Source organism: Alligator sinensis, unplaced genomic scaffold (genome assembly GCF_000455745.1).
Source record: "Alligator sinensis unplaced genomic scaffold, ASM45574v1 scaffold228_1, whole genome shotgun sequence".
In the NCBI taxonomy this organism is placed as follows: Eukaryota; Metazoa; Chordata; order Crocodylia; family Alligatoridae; genus Alligator; species Alligator sinensis.
The window spans coordinates 2,082,933-2,106,813 of record NW_005842044.1 but is presented as its reverse complement, the minus strand read 5'-3'; the positions used below and the strand labels follow the sequence as shown (position 1 = coordinate 2,106,813).

Here is a 23,881-nt window from a genome sequence, read left to right as displayed (position 1 = left end):
CAGACTTTGGGAATAAAAAGAAGAATTCATATTGTAAGAAAGAGGAATGTCACTTGGGATTCAGTAACATTCTTTACCAAACCTTAAATGCTGAAAATCTGAATGAATTAATGATTGGAGAAGGAAGTATGCATACAACTAAATCACATTCAGCAAGAAAACGTTAACTTTTGCGTTAGTAATAACAACTTTTAAGATTTTCCAATTGTCAGCAAACAAAATTGTTACCGTCTATTGCTTTATTTCTGAAGTTAGAGATCAGTCCAGTTGTGACACTGTTTGTTAAAGAGGACAAAATACAGGGTTCCCAGAGCAGTGATGAGCTGTTACCATCTGTGGCTTTAAAAACAACCATGTACAAATTACTTCCTTTATCAGAAAGACAGTTCTGAAGATGTCAGTCAACCCTGTTTCCATTTTAAGGTTCTGAAACAACATCAAATAAAAATGCAAAGCAGTGGTTTTCAACCATTTTCGATTTGACTCACCCCCCAGTAGACTCAAGGCAGCCCTCAGAAAATGCCAGTTTTTAGTTTTTACTTATTTTTTTTTTTTACTATAGAAAAGTAGGACAATTCTTCTGTTGCAAAGAACTCAGAAGGGCCATCACAGGTCAGCATGTTATTAATTCTGTGGGTTGCTACTTGAAATCTCTAGGTTTATCCTGTGACTCATGCATGCCTAACAGTTTTAACATTTGGTGCCCTGGAAAAGACCTCAAGGCACCCCAAGATGCCACAGCACCCTGGTTGAGAATCACCGATGTTAGGCTGTTGGTTTTCCCCAGATGGAAAACAGAGAACATGGAAAATTTTGACTTGACTTTAAATTAAAAAAAAATTGTCCTGGGAATGAAGAGTTCCCTGTGGCAGTGTACATACTTTTTTTTATGTGTGGATGCATAAAAAAGCTTGCAACCTACTGATAAAAACAAGTGTAGAAATTACCACTTTGAGCTATTTGGTGGATCGTATTAAACTGGCCAGAATAGAGGTTTTATCCACCAAATATGTGTAAGTACTGAATGCAAACCAGTCAAGTTCAGCAAATTTGTAAGTTATTTGAAAAATTGCATAATATAGTATATGTTTAATTGAATGGCTAGATTTCTGTGGTGGGATGAGCTACCCAGAGCCTTCTACTGTAATCTTATTTTGTTATCAAATTTTCCTTGGAGATTATCGATTTGTCTTTTTCTTCTCTTGTCCCTTTTTTTATTTTCTCACTTCTAAGACCACCAGCTCCCTCTTTCACATCACCTCCTCCCCTAAAAAATGCACATGTACGCATGCGCCCACATGCATATGCCATGTGCATTGCAGCAATATTCCTTCTAGCAGTGGAACTCAACAAGTTTTTTTTCTTCCAGAACTGCTTGACATTTGGCTGGTTACTCAGCATGCCAGAAGAGGAGGATTACAAAGCATATGCTCTCAAACCATGCTGGTTTGATATCCAGAGTTTGCTGCTGCTTCAGCACCATAATGTGGATATTTTTTAAATAAGTGTATTATGACATTTACAAAATAGAATTATTTGATAGCTACAAAAATATGAGGTCATCTGTAAGCTTAAATACCTTTTTTAAGTACTGGCATGTTATAATTCACAGAGAAATTCTAGGCTAGGGACAGAAATTACACACAAACTGGTATAACTGATTGGAAACCAGTTCAAATCTATAACACAACGGACGTTCAGTGCACATAAACTGCTTTCAAAATGGCTGAAGCTGGTTTAAGATAAACTTGGATGGATGTAGTATCAGACTTAACTGATTTAGGTTAAATCAGTTTATTGAACTTCTGTCCCAGATCCCTTCCAGATTCAAGTTAACTTGCAGTCCCCTGCTTTCCAGGATGCTCTCCACCTCCCCCGCAAACTCCACCCCTTGCAGGCGTTATGGGCTAGCCTTGGCCCAAGCTGTCTGCTCTAGCGCCTCCTGACTTTTGGCCTTGGCCACTGCAGGCATTTGGCTGCATTTCCAGAATCAAAAGCGAATGTCTGCTCGCTTACTTATTGGTTCAGTCTACACAGCTTAGACTGACCTGTGAAGATTGAATTGGTTCAGCCTCAGGCTTTTTGACTGTTTGTACTAGCCCTGAAGTTTTAACCTAGTTTGTTGTATACAAACTCTGCGTCATTATTATTCAGATACAGTCAAAGCTGTGTTATCCGGCATCCCCCGGGAATGAGGCATGTCGGATAACAAAATATGCCGGTTAATTGAGTGGCCCCAGCTGCTGCTTCTCACACCGTGTCTGGGACATCCCGCCGCCTCTCCCGTGGCATTGCTGCCCCTCCTGTGGGCCCCGTGGGACAAGAAGCCGGGTCCCGCACAGCCTTTATGCCCCCGGGCCATGGGGGCTCAGAGAAACCAGAAGTGCACTTCCAGTTGCACTTTATCTTACGAGCCAGCATATCGGTTAGCGGAGCATGCCAGCTTGTAAGATGCTGGATAACAGAACTTTTACTGTATTTATATTTGTTCTGTTTTGCTTTGTTTTGTTCTTTTATCTGCCTTTATGTTTGAGTACACATGCACACACACACGTCTTCACACACCCTCCTCCCTTCCCCCCCCAAATTTGGATGTAGATCGCACCAAAGGCATTACTTTGCTGCCTTATTTATTGGCCCTAATATGCCAGTTGTTTTATAAGCACCAAATATTTGGAGTTAATTCTAGCTATTGAATCCAAGACTTAGTTTACTCTTAACAATATTTTGCCATTGCATTTTTTCCCTTTAGACTAAGCCTATTGTGTATTAAACAACTATTTGAGGCTGATATATAGCTAAATAATGAAATTCAACATTCTGTAGAGTTCAGCACTTGAGTTTAGTTGAAGCCAAAAGTTTTTAGCCATGGGCTAAAGACAACTGTTCAAATCTAGCTTTAAACAAGTGAGTTGCTGTTAACAGCTTCTTGAAATGGGCTTTGAATAGAAAAAATTGACATTCCTTTTAAATCTTTCCCCATACAACCCTTTCATATATGTAAGAATGGGTCCTCCATTTTATGTCTAAGAAATCTGAGGTGGGGAGCTTAAGTCAGGGTGGCCAACCTGCAGCACAAGTGGTACAGGCAGCCTCTGTGGCACAGCAGATTGGAGAGGGGACAGGCAGCATAGTGGCGGACAACAGGAAGCAAAAGGCAGGGCAGCAGATTGGGCGGGGGGGGAAGTAGAGCAGATGAGTCTGAGGAATGGTGTCGGAGAGGGTGCAGGGCTAAATTGTGGTGCACCTGCCAAAAATGTTTGCCCCCACTGGGTTAAGTGATTTGCCTAAGAACGTTGTGAGGGTGTGTGGTGCCTAATGCTCAACTGCACATCTGAAAACACTTAGAAAGTAGTGTGTTCCCATAGCTATTGTCAGTTTGAGGATAGTACTAAGGACTTGCTCCAACAAGGTGCTGAGTATTCAGACTCACTTGGTCAGTGATTTCAGTGGGAGTTGAAGATGTTTGAACAGTAATCTACAAACAGGCTCGGCAAGAAAAGGGAAAGCTCTAGGAATATGTAGTAGCAGCAGCAGCATGTGTCTACTATGTAAGTGCAGTAGGCCTAGAGAGCTATCTTTCCAAACATGCAGTTGGACATGAGCAAATCTTATTAAAAGTATAGTTTTTCCATCACTAACAGAATCTGAAATGAACCTCTAATACCACTTGTCCTTTTCCACAGCCATTTAAACATGGAAGTGGCACTCTGTAAACTCATCCCTTTTTCAGGTTGTTCCTTAGTATTTAGTAGCAAGCTGTTAACCAGTCCATGTGTATGAAGGCTATGAAGTGTCAGCTCCAGATCATTGTGCAGAGTTGCATGTTCAGATAAATTGCCAATCATTCCAGCCACAACTGTGGGAAGCAGACATGCACTTCCAATTATAATACAGGTGGCATGAAAGAAATTGGCTGTAGTTCACATTTTCTTTCAGAAGCTAGAACCAGAATCTTTTTTCTGGTTTTAGTTTTCTGAATTTACTGTACTGGGTAGTCTAAGGAAGACTCATGCTATTGGTGCCCCTTTTTCCAGCATGTAAACTGTCATCTAGCAAAGAGGCTCAATTTTGGACACTAACTTACAGAATTGATTCTGTCTTTAAATTCTGTGTGCGACTTGTGCTTTTATACAGGCAGTTTTACTGGGAATTATTTAAATGTAATGGAAATATCTACACTAGGCCAGTATTCTAGTTCCTCTGCCTCATTCTTTAAAAAAAATTTGGAAGATGCATTTAAGGTTGAAATATGTTATTCAAGGTTTCTGTTTACTGTACAGATGTGCCTACTACTATTGCCAACCTCTGTCCTGATAGGTCTTTTGGCTTTTTCTCTTTTGTTTGCCACGGCCAGATACCTAACCAAGTAGAGAAATAGGGCTAGAAGGGACTTCCAGAAATCATTTAGTCCAACCCCCTGCCTGAGGCAGGATCATCCTTATGTAAACCACCCCCGCATACATCCATCCTTTAACCAATTAGCAGAACTATGTAGACAAGTCTGACAAAGCCACAAGACATAACCTAACCTGCCACAGGTAAAGTAGGGGAAGACAGTGGCCAACAGCCACTGTCCCATTTGTTGGGATTGAGATGCTTTTTTTTTTTTCCACCCTTGACTGAGATGGAAATGAGGGTAAATAATTGGCCCTTCAGCAAATCTCCTTACAAATTATAGAGTCCTTTACTTTCCCTATATGAAACTAACCCTACAGTGATGATCTTAATAAAAACAGGTAAGAGAACTGACACAAATGGCTTGTTTAGCATAGCTCCTGTATACTTCTCAAGGCATTTTCATGTCAAAGAGGAAGGAGTTCCTTGCATACCCTGCTAGAAATAATCTTCTACTTGACACGTTTAGTTCAGACTCTCACGTTGAATCACTGTCTGGGTCTCTTGCTGTGTCCAGAGTTCATGCCTGTGAAGCTCCTGCTGTTGAAGCAATTTGCAAGTCCAGGTGTGCATCCTGTTGATCTGTGGGTAGCAAGATTCAGCTGCCCAGTGTTGCAAACCAGAACTCTCCAGTAATCTGCATGCGTGCATAATCGGCTCAGGATGTGTTTGTGTTTTATTCCTTTCTAAGAAACGACCCGGTGCAGATGAAAAAAGCTTTAACTGGGGTAAATATCAGTCTTTCAACAACATAATCCAGACTACATGCTAGTCTGCATTTCTGTCTACTAGCTAGCTTCTGTATTGCTCTTTCAAGAAGCAATTTTTTGAAGGAAAACCCCATCCCTCTACTTAGATTTCCCTTTATTATGAATAAAGGGTGGACTGTCATTACCACCCTTAAGATTGTCAAGACCAAGTACTCAAAAATTGTGGGTCAGGACCTGAAAGATCAACATGTCATTTAAATGTAATGTAAGGTCTTTTTACTTTATATCTTTGTAAACGTGAGAACTAGAAGCCTTTAAAAAAAAAAAAAAAAAAAAAAAAAAAAAAAGCTGAGATATCTTCATAATCAAACACATCCCAGAATTGGGAGTCGAAGAAAAACGCCAAATACCGGAGGTTTTGGGATAAAACGACAGGAGATGACAGTTACTGTAAATGAGAAACAATAGATTAGGGGTTCAACTAGGACAGTGGCTTTCAACCTGTGGTCTGCAGACATCTGGGGGTCCGCAGACTATGTCAAAGGGGTCCATGAAAGATGACTGATCGAGCAAAAATATGTGAATACCCACATTTACAATTCTGCACCCTCATTTGAAATTTCCAAAGGGGGCTGCACTTTCATTTGAGGTTTTTTAGGGGTCCACAAATGAAAAAAGATTGAAAAGCACTGAGTCAAGAGAATAAGCAACAGCAGGAGACACATTATCTCTAGTACTAAGCCTTGATGTGACACATTGGCCTGGTTTGAAAATGTGGAGGTGGGTGGAGGGGAAAGAGAACATTTCACAAATAGCTGCCTAGAGTGCCAGCTATTTTTTTTTCTTACCCTGCTATTACTGCAAATATTTCTTTACTCAGCTTCCCCTTCTTCTTGGATGCCACAATGTCCTGCCTTCTATATATTTTGTTTTCTTAGAAGTGGTCACAATTGCACACATTCAGTATTTGGCATGACCAACAGATGAATTGTGAGGAATAAAGAACCAATGTAATTTATATTTCCACTGATGGCAGAGACCCTTTGCAAATAGTACCTCATAAATTTGAAAGTCTTGTGCATTTAGAAGGAGAAGTCCATGTTTTGTCTTGTGTTTGTTTTACTAGTTCTCTTATTCTTAGGCCCAGGTGTTGCCAGTAATGGGATTTACATATCAAATACCTTGATGCACAGATCAAAACTCACAGGATGCTTTTAGATTGCAGATAAATAATCAAAGGGAGTTTAGATACGGAGGTGCCTTGGAGGATTTCAGCACAGAAGCCAGGAATCCTGGTGGTGTAAATGCAGCTCTGCTGCCAAGAGTACCTATCCCTGAAAAGGGATCATTCTCATTATGTAGGGGCTCACGGATAAAAGTAGAATACCCTGAAATAGCAAAGTCTTTGCATAAATGTTCAAGTGACTTTAGAAAGCGGTGATCACACGGATCACTGGTTTGCTTATGCAGGTAAAAATGGCACTCTTCAATCTGCAGAGAAGGTGCTTTGGGCAAATCTGATCTCTTTTATTAGATCAGCTAAAATAGTTGGCAAAATTCTTCTCTGCAAGCTTTCTGGTACAAACACCCTTCTTCAGGTTGAGGAAGTCTTCAATCTGTGCATATACCTGCTCACATTGTCCTGTTGTGCTGGTGCACAAGGAAGTAAACAGAAACAGTTGTGCTACTGTCTGAGCATTAAGGAATGTGGGGTTGGGATGAGGCAGAATAAATCTGAAGAGCAAATGGGTATTAAAAAATCAAAGCACTAAAATTTCGCACAACTGTTCTGTTCTTTTGAGGTGAAGGAAAACCCATTAATTTGATTCCTCTTTTTACTGCAGATGACTGCCATTAGTGAAATTTGAGAGCTACGAAGAAAAAGTACTGAATGAGAGCTAGGTGTTTTGTGATGGTTTGTATAATATGTTAAAGCCAAGAATTTAGCAAGATTATAAGGAACTGGATATGCACATGAATATCTGTAGTTGTTTATAGTTAAGTGCCAAAAAAATTTGGAAGGGAGAAAGGAAAAAAAACCTCACATATCAGGATTGAAATCAATCTTGTAACTACTACGAATTAGTATTAGACCTTCATGGAAGGTCTTCATGGGAAGTCTAATACTAATTCATAGTAGTTACCAGATTGATTTAGCATGCGTCTGCTTGTGCTGGGTTCCTGTCGCCTTCCTCTGAAGCATTTCATGCTGTTCACTGTTAGGCATAGGATATTGCACTCGGTGGACTGTGCATCTGTTGCAGTGCAGCAGTTCCTGTGTCACTGGAGGAGAGAAGGAGCCAAGTAGTTGTCCTTAGCTCTAGAGAGGTGTCAAATATCAAGCTCCACCGTTTGTTTGGTATCTGTTAAACTGAAAACATTTTTGAATATGTCATTGCATGCAAAATGGTGCTCGTGACCTAATGTCGACATGCTGCTCTTGATTATTTCACAAATTTAAAAACATGGGGCTAAGCAAAAAGGTTAATGCTTCATTTTCTCTGTGAACTTGCTCTTTAGGCCCCTGTAAAAGAGCAGTGGACTTATTGCATTACCTCACTGCCTAGACTGGATATATTTCATCAGTGTATCGTGCACATGCTATTTTTAACAATAACTCGGAGGGGTAGTCCTGCTGCAATTACATCATTAATACACACCGCTGAAAGGAAACGGCATAAAGCACAGCGGCACCCTAGAAGGATGATCCTTCTTCTGTGCTTTTTGCCTCTGTGGACAAATCGTTCAGTTTATCATTTAGATAGTGCAAGGATTGGCTGGGAATACTCGTGAAGTATTTCGGCAGTAGTTTTTTTGTAAGCAGCCATGTAGGGGTGAGCAATAAATAAATTTTGTCTTAGAAGCAAGTCTGGTGGAGGATTTTTACAATACAGCCTATTGTCTTCGAACGAAGCAGGCTGACTTTTGAAAGAATTGTTAGAGAGCTTTTTGATGGGTATCAAGGAAGACATAGAGACGACTGGTTGGAATATAAAGTGTTTTTGGATCCATTGCTTTTCTTCAAGGTATAGCAAAATCCAGTGGTAAATATAGTTTATGGTCTCCACAGACTCTTGAATTTTTAATCCCATTTTCCAGGGATTGTGTTTTTAAGGAATAATGTATTAAAAATATCTCTCTTCTACCCCCAGCCCCCTTCTGAATTATCAAAACTGTTGAGGATTATTGATGTAATCTGCAATTGCTGAGTGTTTAACCCTGATTCCCCTGGTGAATTGTTGACCATATCCTGACTGGCACTGGAAATGAGGAGTTGCTGTGTTGAACATAAATAATTTTTTTTACAGTTTTGTGCAAACTAGAATATTGTTAGAAAAACATGCACCTGCATGCAGTCGGCCATGAAACCCAAAGCCTAACCATTTTGAATAGACATAATCATTGCTTTGCAAACAAAATGTTAGCAGCAAGATATTTGCCTCTTAGAGTTGTTCCTCAAACGTGGTATTTTTAAACAGCATATAGACTGGATATTTTTATCAATGTTAAAACTATTTTCCCTCTATAATCCTTAGAAAATTTTGAAGCCAACATCAAAAGGTATTTCCTTACTCCTTGCATTACTTGGTTGCTTCAGTCTTAGGCCTGAGTTCCCAAATGCTCATGCTGGCTTTAAAAATGCACAAAATTATATTCTGATTTCTGCAGGTATGGTGCATTGCTGCTGTCAGATGAAGCTATCTCAGCTTTGTGGTGATGGCAAATTTAAAATGTGTGTTCATGCTGCATTTTGTTTCTCAACTGGAAAGTTGCAACTCTTCCTTCATAGCTGCAGAAATTGTTCAGCAAAGGTTTCAGCAGCCTGCTTGCCATCTGATCTAAGTGATCTGGTGTTTTATCACCAGATTGCCCTTCAAGCCAAGGCATGCTGTCCCAGCAGCTGCTGCATTGTAATCTCACTGACGTGATTCCATGTATGCTAACATATGGCTACATACTGCAAACCGCAGAATTAAGACTTGAACATGCTGCAGATGAAAACAGAAATAATTTTCAGATCTTGATTGAAGAATTTAGTGACTTCCAAGCTTAGAACTTTTAAACTGGCAAATCCTTTTTGGACCAGATCAGATATGTTCATGTATTGCTTCAGATAAGGGCATTAAATTATTTCTTTTTATGAGAAATGAAGGTAACATTTTATATCAGTGGTTCTCAACTATTTTAGACTTGAGGCACCCCTGAATAGACCTAAGGCACCCCTTGGTAAATGCCAGCTCTTCCTTTTTCACTTGTCTTTTGTCTACGGAAAAATAATAGAGCAGTTCTTCTGTTGCAAACAACTCAGGAAGACCACAAAAAGGCAGAATGTTTTTCACTTTCTGGATTCTCTGGCCACATCCAGACAAGTGTGTCCATGCAGTGTGTGGAGCCACATATCCATCTGCGGCACCACACACTGCACATTCAGGCGTTTGCTACATTGCTTTGACCTTGGGAGATCCCAGAGTCAAAAAAAGCCACCTAGGAAAAATGGGGCAGTGCACATGGCTACAGCGTGTGCCCCCAAAACTGAAGCCTGGCTCACCAGAGCCATGCTCCGTTTGCTGGCCAGGCCTCAAGTTGCAGGAGTGCCATGACTGCAGTTTCTCCAGCCCCCAGGACCCCAGGTAAGGCTGCTGGGGCCAGCACAGTTGCTGGCCCCCGCCTCCCATACCCCACCCGGGTTAACCTGCTGCGTGCCAGAGGCCGTGTGGCACGGGAAACCGGGGACAAGCAGCAGTGGCACAAGGTATGCCGCTGCTTCTTGTCCCCAGGAAACCAAATGTCTGCGCTTGTCTGGACGCGGCCTCTGGGTTTATCATATGTCATGTTTGCACACCAAACAGTTCTGACATTTCAAGGGTGCCATGCAAGGATCTCAAGGTACCTCAGAGTGCCACGGCACCCTGTTTGAGAGCCACTGATTTTATATGTTCATTCCTCCTGTAGCTGAACAGAATGCTGAATTTGCAAGTTTATTCCTTTTGAAGCCCCTTTTTGTGTAAAAGGAAAAACTTTGAATGTAACCAGATGCCTGGCTATATAAGTCATTATATATAAGTCTTATATATCTATAAGTCATTTCAAATAAAATTGAAATTGTTGTGTGCTTTACAGCTGGAAAGTGTCTACTGATATTCCTCTTTTTGCCTAGATAAAGTAGTTTGCTAATTTCTTTAGACTGGATTCTGATATTGTTACATGTAGAGAATAGCACTTAAATGACTTGTTAAATTCACACGCATTAGGGGTATCAGAATCTGGCCCCCTCAAGTTGAGAGGACATCGGAGCTCAAAATGAAACTTCCACTTGTAGTGAATATATGAACTTGAACACTGCATTACCTACAAAGATCTATTCTGAAATGGGCTGGACAGGGATTGAGCTTTTCCATGGCTGACAACACACTTCTGTTTTGAGACCATCTAGAAATCTGAACTTTCAGATCTCCATCTGCATTAGATTTTTCTTTTGTGTTGAGTGGTGGGACTTTAGCATGGCCTGTCTTTTAATGCAGTTTAAGCAGAGAATGGCTGGATCTATGCACAACTAAACTTGGGTGCTTTTTTTTCACAGAAATTGGCTCCTTGCCTTTTGTTGATACACAGATGTAACTTTTGAACTAGGATTTATAGGCTACCAGTTGTTTTGTTTTTCACTGAAATGGGGACTGCTGACAGGGAGCATTCCCTCTGGGATGAAAAACTGTAGATTGAGTCAGCCTCCCTCTTAGAAAACAGAACCAAGATTCCTGATGTTCAGAAGCATTTCTTTTTGGGACAGTAAATATCACGTGACTCGAAAAGAATTAAGATAGATGTAATGTGCACTGTGTAACTGAACATTACTTATCCAAGAAGAAGATACTTCATTTACAAAGTTTTACATCTCTGCTCTCCTTTAGATTACGCTCAGATGTTTTCACTAGGATGGACTGTATGATTAGAGATGAAGAGCCTCTTTCTTTTAACTGTATGTACAAAAATATGCAGTTACTGAAATTGTATGCAAATCATGCATATGTGCATACAGTCACAATAATTGCACAAGAACATTTTTGAAAATTAAGATTTTAAATGCTCATTAGAGAAAGCCACTACTTATCATTTCTATCTCAAGCTAAAGCAAATCATTGGGCAAGCCAAGTACTGTATGTACTTCCACACCTATTTTGTATGCATGTTTCCCATAGTTGTATGCAAATAGCTATTTTGATGCACTTACAAATAAATTAGCCAAATTGTGTACACAAACGTGGTCATTGTATTCTTCAAATTAAGGCCTCAGCCCTGCAGATACTTATGTACATGCTTAAATTTTTGCTGTACAACTAGTTCCTGTGAAGTTGTTCCTTTTTGCTGCTGGAGGAAGACATGTCCACCCACCTTCACCTTAATGAAGCTAAGGGGGTACGCCGTGACCAGTAGGAAGTACAGGGGCAGGGGTGGCACATACTGTATCCTGTCCATGTGGTGTCATATTCAGTTTGGACTCGGGCAAGCTACCGACAGCATGGCAGTCCTTGCTATCAAGCCTCGCTATAGTGGGGCGCCCCTGGTCCAGCCCTACACAGCAGCTGGCACAGCAGGGGAAGGATGACACCCTTAAAAAGATCCCATTTTAGAATCGCTGACTTATAGAGGTGGAAAAATGCTTCTTCTCCACTCCCTTAAAAAAGAAGGGCATGCAGAATCACTGCCCAGACATGTTGCATTGCTGTAGGAATGATCCTCAACCCCCCAACTTTGAAGAGTAGCTGTAATATAGCAGAGATACATGGTTCATCTTTTGTAGTATTATCCTTAATTTATCAATTCGGGCTCCTGAAGCCTGCCTTGAGCTTGCAGCACTACTCAGTTGTGCCGTTGCAACCTTCCCTGCCCCACTCCTTTTAGGCCTGCCACATTTAGCTCCGTGACCTAGAGGAGTGCATGTTCCAAGGAACGGCACGTGTTTAGGAACGGCCTTGTGTTGACATGTGTCTGTTCTTAGTTCAAAGCAGTGTGTCAGGAGTTGATCTACAATATGTCTAAGACAACCGCTTCTTTTAAATAATTTATTCCATACAACTTTAGGGTTTTTTTTAGCATTTAGGAAGATACAAGGGAACTGTCTGTTCAGTGGATTAGACTGTCAAATTTACTGTGGTAAAACAGCCCAACATGTTCGGTGTACAAACACAGTATATGTAGTAAGGGAATGGGAATGGGAAGGGGTTTGGTTTTGTTTTTTTTTTTTAATTCTGAAAACAGCTGAATGACTTTCATCTTGGTTTTAGATATCCCTGTCCAAATGAGTCATTTCCCACCTTCAGTGCAAACAGTGGTGTGCGTGGGGTTTTGTTTCCTCCCCCCACAACAAATCTATAATGAAATCCTGGAACAGTTAGTTAGCTGGAACAGTTTCTTTGGGCAGCTAAAATGCCGAGAATACCATTCACCTCTTTTGAATTCATACCTTGTTTTGATTTTTAACTTTTAAGAGGTAAAATGCATGGGCATGGGTTTGATTTTTTTTTTTTTTTTTTTAAATCTAGATCCTGTATTGGAGAAACATGAAAGGGTTATCTAATCTGCAAGTGAAATGAGCCAAACTGAGGAAGTAACAGGAACTTGCAGAATAGTAGCATACTGAATGGAGGCGAGGGATACAACACATAAATATTGAACTTTTCCATATGTCGCCAAAAATAAATTAGCATTTGTGGGCTTTTTTTTTTTTTTTAAAAAGCTGCCCCACCAGAAGGAATTGCACAACGGAGCTTTGTAGGCTTCAGCGAATTATTTAAAAATTAAACAAGGATTATACTGGCATCAAAAATCCCATTTTATTTGGACTGATATTGGTGTTAAAAACAACTCTATAAATTGGAAGAATCTTGCATGTGCAGTTGCAAAGAAAAATGAAAAATGATAGCTTTTCTTAGCATGCCTCAGATATGAGTGTTCCTGGCTGGGACGGTCTGGACTGCATCCATTTCCAACTACTAGGTTGCTGCCCTGCAAATATGGGCTGCAGAGGTGACCAGAAGACCAGCCATTCTTCAGCTGAACACTTTTTTGGTTACAATTTTTTTTTTTTTTTTTTTTTTTGACTCAGGTTTCCTTTCTAAGGCTGTGTCTGCATTATAGAGTTTAGCTGGCATCACTTGTGTTGGCAAGGCAAAGGACGTGAAAAGATCTCACCCCGTAATGTAGATCTGCTGACAAAACCATGCAACGTGGCTGCAGGTCAATCTGCAGAAAAGGGCTTGTGCTAGCAGGGCTTCTGCCATTCAAGGGGACCCCTTAATGTTGTAGAGGAAGTGGTGTTGCCTGTACGTCCCTGGTCAGCTTAACCTGATGATACCAATGCTCTTAACCTGGAATAAATCTGAAATCCTGTCAAGTTCCCAAAAGAACCATATTCTGCCTCCCCTAGCGAAGGGATTGTTCCTTTCAGGGGTCCTAACACCCAGGGAAGTCTTCTGTAAAATGATGGAGCTGTCAGCAAAATTTTTGGCATGGTTTCTTTACAACTGATTTTCTACCCTTTTACGTTGCTAAATACATAATTGAGTGCCTTGCTGAGGCATAGCAAGTGCACCGATCTTCATCTGACAGGATGCGAGCCTGGATGCACTAGACTGAACAAGAGTCCTTATGAAACTTTAACCGTCTTTCCACGCAAGGAGCGTCTTCAGAGATCTCACTACTGTCTCAGGCCTTTTGACAGCAATCCTGCTCTGCAGTCCTTCGCAGAGGGTTAAGCTGCACTTAACTTATGATCTGGGATACTTTTCTCAGCAAGAAACAGACCTTGCACTTGCTTAGAGGTTGCAGGATCAATTGATGTAATGTCCGTCTTGTAGGATTACAGCTTAGACAAAAACCCCTTCGTACGGGAAAGCAGGTTATGCCTCTGGAAGTAAATGACGGGATTTGTCAGAAGGTTGCCTGGTAATGTATGTAGCTCATTGCTAACAGTGGGAAATGGTCATCCTCATGCGAAAAACCAATGCGTTGAGTAATTAACTGTCAGCCTTTGTCTTGCTTTTTTTTCTTTTATTCTCAATGCATTGCCTGACTTTTGATATGTAATGCTTATCTGCACTTTGGGGCTTTTTTCCCCCTCCTCTGATGTATGGATATAAACCAATGTGGCTAGAAACAGTCATTTTTTTCTGTGAACAATATGCATGTAGAATTTTGTCAGCTTGTTACATAAATTGTAACTTCTTTTACTACATTTTTAAAATGTATCAAGTACGCCTTTCCTTTTTACTTAGTTGTTCCTTTCTCTATAGATGATCCTCTATAATTATGAACTTTCCCCACCCCATTAGAACACCTTTATTTAAAATTTCCCATGTTCAGACTCTGGCCCATTGCAAAATAGACTGGATTAGTCCTACTTTAAAATGACTGAGTGGTTAATATGTGGTTAAAGAACCCAAGGTATTTTTCTTGCTGATTGTTACATGGAGCAAAGTTTAAGTCTAAAGGTTTCTGTGTCATCCTTTTAATATTTAATGATTCAGAACCTGGTAGGTCATAAGTGTGAAAGTTCAGCTGAGTATTTCTAAACATAGGGCTTCAGGGATACTCTTCAAACACAGTGTTCCCAGGAGGAGGCCCCATGGCAGACCTACAGCACCAGCTATCTCTTTGCTATCTTGACAGATCTCGGTGTAAAGTCCATATTAAAATTACTTTTTCAAATCGCATAAAATAAATGATGGTGTATAGCCTTAGTTATAAGTTTCACAGCGAGCATTTTGTTTTCTCATCTCGTTAATTTATCAGATACAAGGAAGCTGCTATACACTGCTTTATAAATGTCTCTAAGGGGCTGAACAGTACACATACATGCGCACGCGCGCGCGCACACACTTAAATTCTCTGTCTTCAGGCTCTCTTAGTATTAAAGCATTCTGCAATTTGAGAGGTAGAGAGCAAATGAAATGAAACCTAATGGTAGCTGCATTACAAAGCACTCATAAAGTTGCAGCAGTAACAGATGAAGATATGTATTTGGCTTTCATAATTCCATCGCTCATTCCAGTTTTAATGGAAGTTGCACTGCTCAGCTACTCGGGTCCAGATCATAAATGATTGAGAGAGAGAGAGAGAGAGAGTGTCCCTGCATCATTTTAAGATGAGGTTCTTTGGGTAAATGTGATATCTTGTATTTGACCAGCTAAATAGTTGAAAAAATTGCTCTTGTAAGCTTTCGGGTACAAACACCCTTCTTCAGGCACATTTTATAGCATTTTAGTGGAGCGGTGAGGTAGAATACAAGAATTGCAGAGACCCTGAAAACCAAGAAACATTTTATTTAAAAACCTTTAAAAGTTCGTTTGTTTGTTTGCTTTTGTTTGTTTTTTAAAGAACTACTTCATCATGCCTTTTTCCTTTTGTTTAATAGCAAACATCATCTAGGAATGTGTTTTATTAGCTGCTTTTGACAAGAACATTTTTAAACAAGCATTTAATTGGCTGTACTTTTTATCTGAATGTTTCAGTGCTCCTATAACTATGCAAACAATCTTCATGAGTGAAATTCATAACTTTTTTTGAGACTAGAAGCAATCAATCATGCTCATGTAGTCTGATGCCCTGCCTAAAGCAAGCTGTACATTTTTCACCTGTGGTTTTTTTTTTTTTTTTTTTTTGCCTTAAAACTGACCTGCAGCACTTTTCACCTTTGTTTTGGGTACCAAATGTATCCAGCCTCCTGTCAACACAGTCCCTGTCATGGGGACCTCGCCATCTAAGTTTTGCATTTGCACAGCAGTTCATATGAACGTACACCTACATACCACATACAGAAGCTGAATCTGTATGCATGCTGTGATCAAAAACATCCCTCTGCATAAATAAAAAGTGCAATAAAAGCCTTCTTATTTGGTTTTTCACTGAAAGGTTTTCACACCTGTTCTCATGAATGAGGTTTTTTGGGTATGGCTTTACTCAGCTGCTCAGCCCCTTGGCTTTGCAATGCCAGATTTCCATGCCCCTGTTTGTTGCTGTGTCACTCTTCCATTTAACCTTTATTTCTGTACAAAAATGTCTTGGTGACCTTCATCTCTAGCCAAGCTTTGATTGCAGGAAATCAGTCCTGAAAAGAGCATCAGCTTGTGTAAGTCCTTTATGAAACCAAGAAAAAGAAAAACTATGCCACTGCAACTTCTGAGAATCATCTCAAAATTAAATTTAAAAGAAGACAATTTTCATATGTGTAGGCTATTCTTAACTTTAGTAAGAACTGGTGTTTAACCCTTGTTGACATGCACTGAATGTTTAAGAAGGTGTGATGACTATGGTTTTGAAAATCAACTACTTTAATATTAGGAACTTATGGATTGATACACTGGGCCATCTGTCTAGTCCTTTTACCAGTGGTTAACAATAGCTAGTATCTTCCTAACTCCCTTTCTCCCTCCCTAACGTTCCACATGGCATATTAAAGTGAAAATATTTTTCATAGTGATTCAAAGGAACAGGGAAGGGGTTTTTTTTTTTGAGGGTTTGTTTTTTGGGGGGTTTTGTCATCAACCTTGGTGGCTGTTTCATTACCTCAGTTCCACCCAATAAAACCAATTACTGTGTGGTAGGTCCAAGTACTAATAGTCTGGTCTTTCTTTTTATGTACTGGTTGCCATTTGTGACCTTTTTAGGGTGATTTCATTGCTGGTATGGCCTGCCCATGTGCATATGCCTGACCTCAAGTCATTATTCATTTAATTTTTAAAGCACATTTAAACCAACATATGACAGCCATATCAATTTGACATATTGCTATAGGTTGAGGAGGATTTCTGTCAAGCTACTGGATGAAGGTTTTAATTCTATTATGTCTGTAGTAAAGTCTTGAGAGCCTAGGTATAAATGGGATGGCTGGTAGGGAAGTGGAGAGGGCTTGGAGGGTCAAGTCAGGATATGCTGCAAGATTAAGAATAGTGGAAGAAAGAATAAACGTTTTCCTGTCTTGCATGTGTGCTGAGATCTGGGGTGAGCCTTGCAGTATGGGGGTAACTTGTGGAGGTATGGGGACCCAGGACACTTTGTTACTTTGGAGAATCCCTTGCTCATCTGGAAAGAGGCATGATGGAGCCGTGTACCAAGTACCAAGTGCCCAGTACCGAGACCTGGGTGAGAAGAGCTGGGAACTTGAAAATGGGAGATAAAAATGCCTAATGAGATAAATGGAGCAATTCACACCAAATTGGTTTCAGTATGGTATCAAATGATCTTCATCTCCATGAGGAGCTGACATTCATCTGAGGACTATCATACTCAGGTGAATGTGGGTCACTCCACGAAAGTGCTCAGAAAACGCATGTCTTCACTTTAATTGCTGTGAAACATAGTGTGCCTCAGGGGAGGGCTGGGCAAAGTTCATGATTTAGATTTTGGGTCATTTGAGCCAGGAGTCCCCAAGAGACAGCCCCAAACTTTTTTTTAAGGTTGACTATTATAAATGATGGCTTTGTTCGGGCTTCAGAGGCTCTCTATCTCCTGCTACTTACCACACCTAGTGCACAACACTCATAACCCCTTCAGGGAAGCAATTTAGAGCACTGTATTCTACCAAGATCTGAGTCTGGGATATGTAGAGACCTGGCCTCGCTAGGTGTGCCTGTTTCACAACTCCTCCATCTAATCTGAGACCGGTCTGAGCCCCTTTCATTTTTCAGATGCGAGAGCAAGAATCTGAGGAGGCCTGCCTTTTAGGGGCTTGAACTCCTATCCCTGTTTCCTAACTCGGAGTGATGTAGAGCAGTGATTTTCAACATATGGTCTGCAAACTGTCTCTAAGGGGTCTGTAGAAGATAATTATAATCAATCAAAAGTATGTGAATAGCCACACTTACCATTCAAAGGGGTCCACACCTCCATTCAGCATTTTTTAGGGGTCTTCAAATGAAAAAAAAGTTGAAAAACACTGATGTAGAGTACTTCTGGTTCTAAAGCTCTGGGATATCTCGGTCTCTAAAAAGCTTTTTTCCAAATGACTTAACAGAAAAGGAAGGGTGAGCTGGAAATATTGGTGGAGGGCTCCATGTTGCAGGGGATGATGGAGCTGAACATTGGAGAAGGAGAAAGACAGCAGTGGTCTCACGTGCTTCAAGTTACAATAACCATCCCGTCACAAAACTGCCAGGATTTTAAGATCAAGATGGTGTCTGCATTGGTCCTCTTAGCAGCTATGCGCTCTGAACATTTCAGTGCATGGCATAACACTCTTCACTATAATGAAGTGAACGGGAGGTGGAAGTAGCACCTAAGAATCGCACAACACTAGGGGCTTTTGCCTACTCACTCAGCCTGCTTGGCTGTAAGCCTGCGAGTTAAAATACAACTCGGTGCATGATCGTTATCCCTGCAAGAAGCTTTTCTCTTTCCTTTAAAAACAGACAAAAATCCCTTGTGCGTACAGAGGGGAGCTTGCCCTTCCAGGGTGTTGAATTCAGCAAAACTCAAAAGTTTTGCAAAGCAGGAAATAAGGTATTTCAGATTCAGGCCTCTGAAAGCTAAGCGGCACAGAATTAAGGTGCATAAGCATGTACCTTAACTCTGCCCTCAGTAACAGCACGTGTCCCTGTAACACACAGTTTCTTGCTATAGCCATTGAACTGCACTGAAGAGGAGCCATCTGTACCTGCTCTAGATCCAAACACTTCCCCTACTTCACAGAATCAAATGCTGCATCTGCTGTGACCCCTCACACTCCCTTCACCCGCTTTTCCATGCCTTTTATCCTTTTACGTAGACCACCAGCTCACATGCTACTTTCAATCTGACCATATTTGAAGGCTGTACTCATTTCCCACTTAACTGCTGGCCCCCCCATGCTTTGGGGGGGCCTTGCAGAGCCAGGTGGAGAGACTGCAGCTGCCACGGTTGAAGTTTAACCCACCCTCCTGCCCGGTGGGTTGGGCATCTCTTTGCCTCTTCCAGCCAGACGTTCCTGCCACCACCCCTCCCACCACGTCCGGTGTGCCGGGGCTTTCACTCCCTGGCGTAAGTGTGCTGTGGGACGGGGAGGAAGGCCCCCGTGCAGGCTGCTTTGCCCCAGGCCATGCACCCTGCTGGGAGTGTCTGCCTGTGGGTCCTACTCTTGACATTAACATGACCTACAAGCTGCAGCGCTAAAATGAGGCATATGGTCTCTCCCAGAATACAGGGACACCTTGTTCCTTGGATCATACGCTAGATGTCAAAGGGGCACAGCCCTTCCAAATGATCTACACTTCTCTGATCAGTCACCCAACAGTGCAGTACTGAGCACTGAATGCAGGGGAAGCACGTGCTGATGTTTCCCATAGGCTATTTTCAGCCCCAGGGTGCAGAGTTAAGGTGGGGTGGGTATATAGCATATCTCTGTTCTTGGGACATCAGAAGTTTTCATTTAATCATAGAATCAAAAGACCAGAAGGGACCTGTAAGATCGAGTCTGGTCTCCTGCCATGGGCAGGAGGTTATTGGGCTCAAACGAGCTCAGCGAGGTGCTTGTCCAACCTCATCTTGAACAAGGATGGTGACTGTGCCACCAGTGCTGGGAGCATGTTCCAGATTCTAGATACCCTTATGGAAAAGAAGTTTTTCCTAATGTCCAACCTAATTTTTTCCTCAATTAGCTTGTGCCCATGGGTCTTCATCCTCCCTGGGGGTGCCTTTCTGAAGAGTTGCTCCCCTAGATTTTGGTGTTCATCCTTGACATACTTGTAGGTAGTGCCTTACCTCCATATATCCAGGTTTTCAGTGGTCTGAGGTTTGCTGATCTTTGGTAGGGCCTAGCAAGCTCCAAACAACCTTAACTCTGTCCTGATAAAGCTTTTTGTCATTGAACCCTTTTTAGTGAAGTTGCCCAGAGTCAACTCTGAATAATAACCCAGGATTTTTGAATAAATATGGCCCACCTTCTGTGTTCTACCCAATTCTTTGGCAATTTGCTAGGGAATAAATGTAAGATTTGCTCCTGCTGTTTGATTGATAAGAGCTTTTCCTTCATGACTCTTTTGGAAGGCTAGCTCTTTGAACAGAGCTAGCCTTCATTGCAAATTTAGAAAGAGTATTTAATAATGTGGATCTTTAAGATAAATAGTAACCACACATGTTGGTAAGAATGGAAGACCTCTGATGTAGCTATCAGAGTGGATGACTGTCACAAGAGCTCTGGGCTCTTCGTTTAGCCCTGTGACATTTTTAATTCCATTAGCTAATTGAAAGAAGATTACTTGAATGTTAATATCCCAGTAGGAAAACTCTGAAGATGCTGGTGATGGGTATATTTTAGAAACATTGCTCTTGCATATAGAGCAATACATATGCTCTAGAAAAAGGCTAAATATTAGAGAACTCTATGAAGTTGTCAATAAAGTAGAATCCTCTTTATATAGCACACCTATTTAATTGGGATGATTTCCAGAGGATAAGTTAACTGCAGAGTATTTCATTAACTCAAAACAATAGCTAAATAACACAACTGATTAATTTAAACCACACACCTTGTTTAAAATTGACCTCGTCATCATAAATCATAACATAATAGTGATATTTGTTAACATAAATTTTCCACTATCAAGCCTCTGTTGCTTGTTTTGGGCATCCTCTTTATTATGTAGCAATACTCTAAATTTCTAAAATGTTAATTGCTCTGTAAGAAACTTATTTTAAAGCAGTTTGTGCAATTAAAATCTCTCTCTCTCAGGGAAAGGTAGCGTTCCTCTGAGAACCTGTGCACTCTCTTAGTCCCGATTCTGATGCGAGTTTCCCAGTTGCCTTCATTAGTGGGAACAGGATGAGATGTTATGCTATTTTTATTATTTTATTAGAATCTATTCTTCTTCCTCCCTCACAAAATAACAAATTAAGATCCTGTATCAGTAGCTGAATATGGTCCATCTCAACTGGTGAAATAAATTACATGTGTCTAGCTTTTTTTCCCCCTAAACACATGGTAGCTTGCAGATGACAGCTACCATCTTTTAAAAAACCTGGTGGATGCTTTGGGTTCATCTCGACCAGGTAAAACATTAAAATAGCCACTTACCTTGCTTTAATTCCAGGCCATATTTAATCTACAGTAATTCTACCCTCTTTTGTGAATCAAAATCCTTTTAATAAACCAAATTGAAATAAAATATGGTTTAATATTCAAATATTTTCAAACATTTTTCAGTCTTCAAAGCTGTAGAGACATACTGGTACTCCCAAGGAATAATGACTTGTATTCCTTGAAGGTCCTTATAGCAAGACCAAGCTCGCAGGTCTTTCATAGATCAGCAAATGGAATTCCACAGATGCAAGAGGAGGAGGTCTCTAAGACTTAGTCTATAATAGGATGGTCTGTCCGCAGAATAAGTCTTGCCAGCAAAACCTTGAGCGCAGCTACACTCAAAGCTCCTCAGTTGTGGAAGAACCTGAATTTTCATCCAGCAGAGTTTCTGTTGCCACCCAGCTTGAGGTGCATGTAGGTGTTCAGCACTTTCTGCGAGCTTTAGCAGGCGCTTCAGCATTTTTTACCATCCAAGGACATTCTTATGTTTTGCCAGCATTGCCGCTGCATTGTAGCCACGTGAAGCTGTCAGGTACATGTCCTTCCACACACATTTGGACAGCCTTGAGATAGCAGGTGCTTTGTGATGCCAGAACGTCTGCTGTCAGAACCGAGCATAGACAAGGTCTAAATAGTTGAGATGTAAACTATTGGTATCTTCAAAACCAACAGTACCCAATAATGTATCTTCAGGCGGCCAAATTAATGAGTTGCAGGCCATGATTGTTTCAGCCGGGAAGGACAGAGGAACGAGCTGCAAGTAAATGCTAGAAGAGCACTGCTTGAAATCCTACTTGAGAAAAATTTAAAAAATAACAAATTTGTGTAGCCAGATGCAGTTTTACTGTTCAAGTGCCTTGCACTGCAAATTTTTGACCTAGGATTTACATAGGAAACATACTGTCAGGTCCTACTAGTGACACAGCATGTAATTTTGTTTGCCAGAGGCAGGATAGTAGGGATTCGGGAGGTGGATTTTGTCTATAATCTACAAGCATTGCATCCTCTGCAGCCTCATCTGTTTGGACTCAGAATCCCAGGAACCGTTTTACTTTGTTTTGGTTCAGTTTAATTGTTATTGCTTTTGAATGACTAAGCTAACTTAAATATCCTTTTTATGAAAAATCCTCTGTCTATAAGTATGTATATGTCTGTCCACCTAGTCAGCAAGCAGTGGCAATTGTTGGAGAGATTGCAAAGTGGTAAAATTAACTTCATAAAAGTCAAGATGGTAAAACCAGTACTTTTTATTTATCTGGAAATGTGAGTTAGGTTTCCATGGATCTGATATATCAAAAATCTGAAGCTCAGAGTTACTGTAAATGTTTGTTTGTGATAGGCAGAGGTGGTAGTAATGTGAGTTGCCTAACACTTTCCATTATAAGACTCTGTTTTCAGTTAATTATAATGTAGTTGAACTTTAATTATTCAAGTAGAAAATTTCCAATTGTAGCTGAAATCAACAAGAGCTCTGCTTGGGACTTAAGAAGTCCCTAAATGTTAAGTGCTCTGTCACTCTTAAATTAGTGGATAGTTTTAGCAGATTTGGCTTTAATCACTCTGTGCCTCAGTTTTCCATCTTCAAAACAGCAAAGATTTCATTTGCCTGCATTACAGGGACGTGGCAAAGTTCAGCTGATGTTTTTTAAGCATTGGGATGTTGTGGTGATGACTACAATAGGAAAGTCATAAGAAATGACGTATTTTATGTTCACTGTGACTTTTCAATGGTGTGCAGAAACGAAGGTCTGGGGTGGGGGGCATGTATTAAAAAATAAGAACTGAGACACATATCAAAGAACTCTCCTTTATTGAGCATCATCCCTCCTGCAAACTGAATGGGACAAGCTTATTTTTGTGTGCCCCTTTGCTGCTGTACATCCAGTGTTCTCCAAATGGATTCTGGTATCAGATGAGAATAATGAGTTTTCTGTGTTTAGAAACATCCTTCTTATTGTTCTTTCTTCCTTACTTTTAACAGTGAATGTTGAAAAGGTGGAACTAAAGGGACTGGCGCACAAGAAGAATGAAAGAAATGAATATTCTTTTGAGGTAAGTTTTGAGGATTATTTTTTCCTCATAGAGTGAGAGAGAAAAATATTTGCTGCATAAAGAAATCAGAACACTGAAAGGGAGCATTCACACCCAATGGACAGGACCCAGTGGGCACATCTACACAAGATGCTAAATGTGCAGTAGACTAATCCTACTGCACATTAGTGTGTCACAGCAAAAGCCATGCTAATGTGGAGTAGAATTAGTCTGATACACGTTAGTGTTACAAAAAAACCCATGCTGTGCATTCAGTTAGTACCTATTGTTACAAATACTAAACTTGATGTGTAGTAACCACGGCACATTAATGAATGTGTAGATGCACCCAGTCATCAGTAAATGGGTGTTTCTAGTGGACTGCCTCAAGGACGAGTGTTAGGCCTGATCTGGAAGCAAATATAAGAAACAACTCCTGATACAATTTCTGAGTGGTCTAAAGATGAGGATGGGTCAGGACAGAGAGATCAGGAGAGATTGGTAAGCTGTGCCCCTTCAAACAAAATGCACTTGAACACATCCAAAAGCAGAGTTAGACATTCAGAACCAAGGAAGGCAGGCCATGCCTGCAGAGTGGGGTGTAGTTGCAGGGGTGGAGGGGACCTGTAACCTGAAAAGCAGTTACTATGAAGAGCACTTAGGGCTCATGGTGAATGAACAGGTGAGCCCAAGC

General features: G+C 40.7%; 1 protein-coding gene across 7 annotated transcripts in view; it reads left to right on the top strand.

Moving 5' to 3' along the window:
- Positions 1-23,881, top strand: part of ZCCHC14 (zinc finger CCHC-type containing 14) — a 68,677-nt gene that overhangs the window by 24,299 nt on the left and 20,497 nt on the right. For 6 of the 7 annotated variants that reach the window (XM_025203087.1, XM_025203084.1, XM_014519515.2 and 3 more), the window contains exon 3: positions 23,138-23,208. In XM_025203087.1, coding sequence (XP_025058872.1) covers positions 23,138-23,208 — 71 coding nt within the window. Of the gene's footprint in view, positions 1-12,649; positions 14,052-23,137; positions 23,209-23,881 lie in introns of those variants that run through there. The other variant, XM_025203088.1, reaches the window with a different exon arrangement.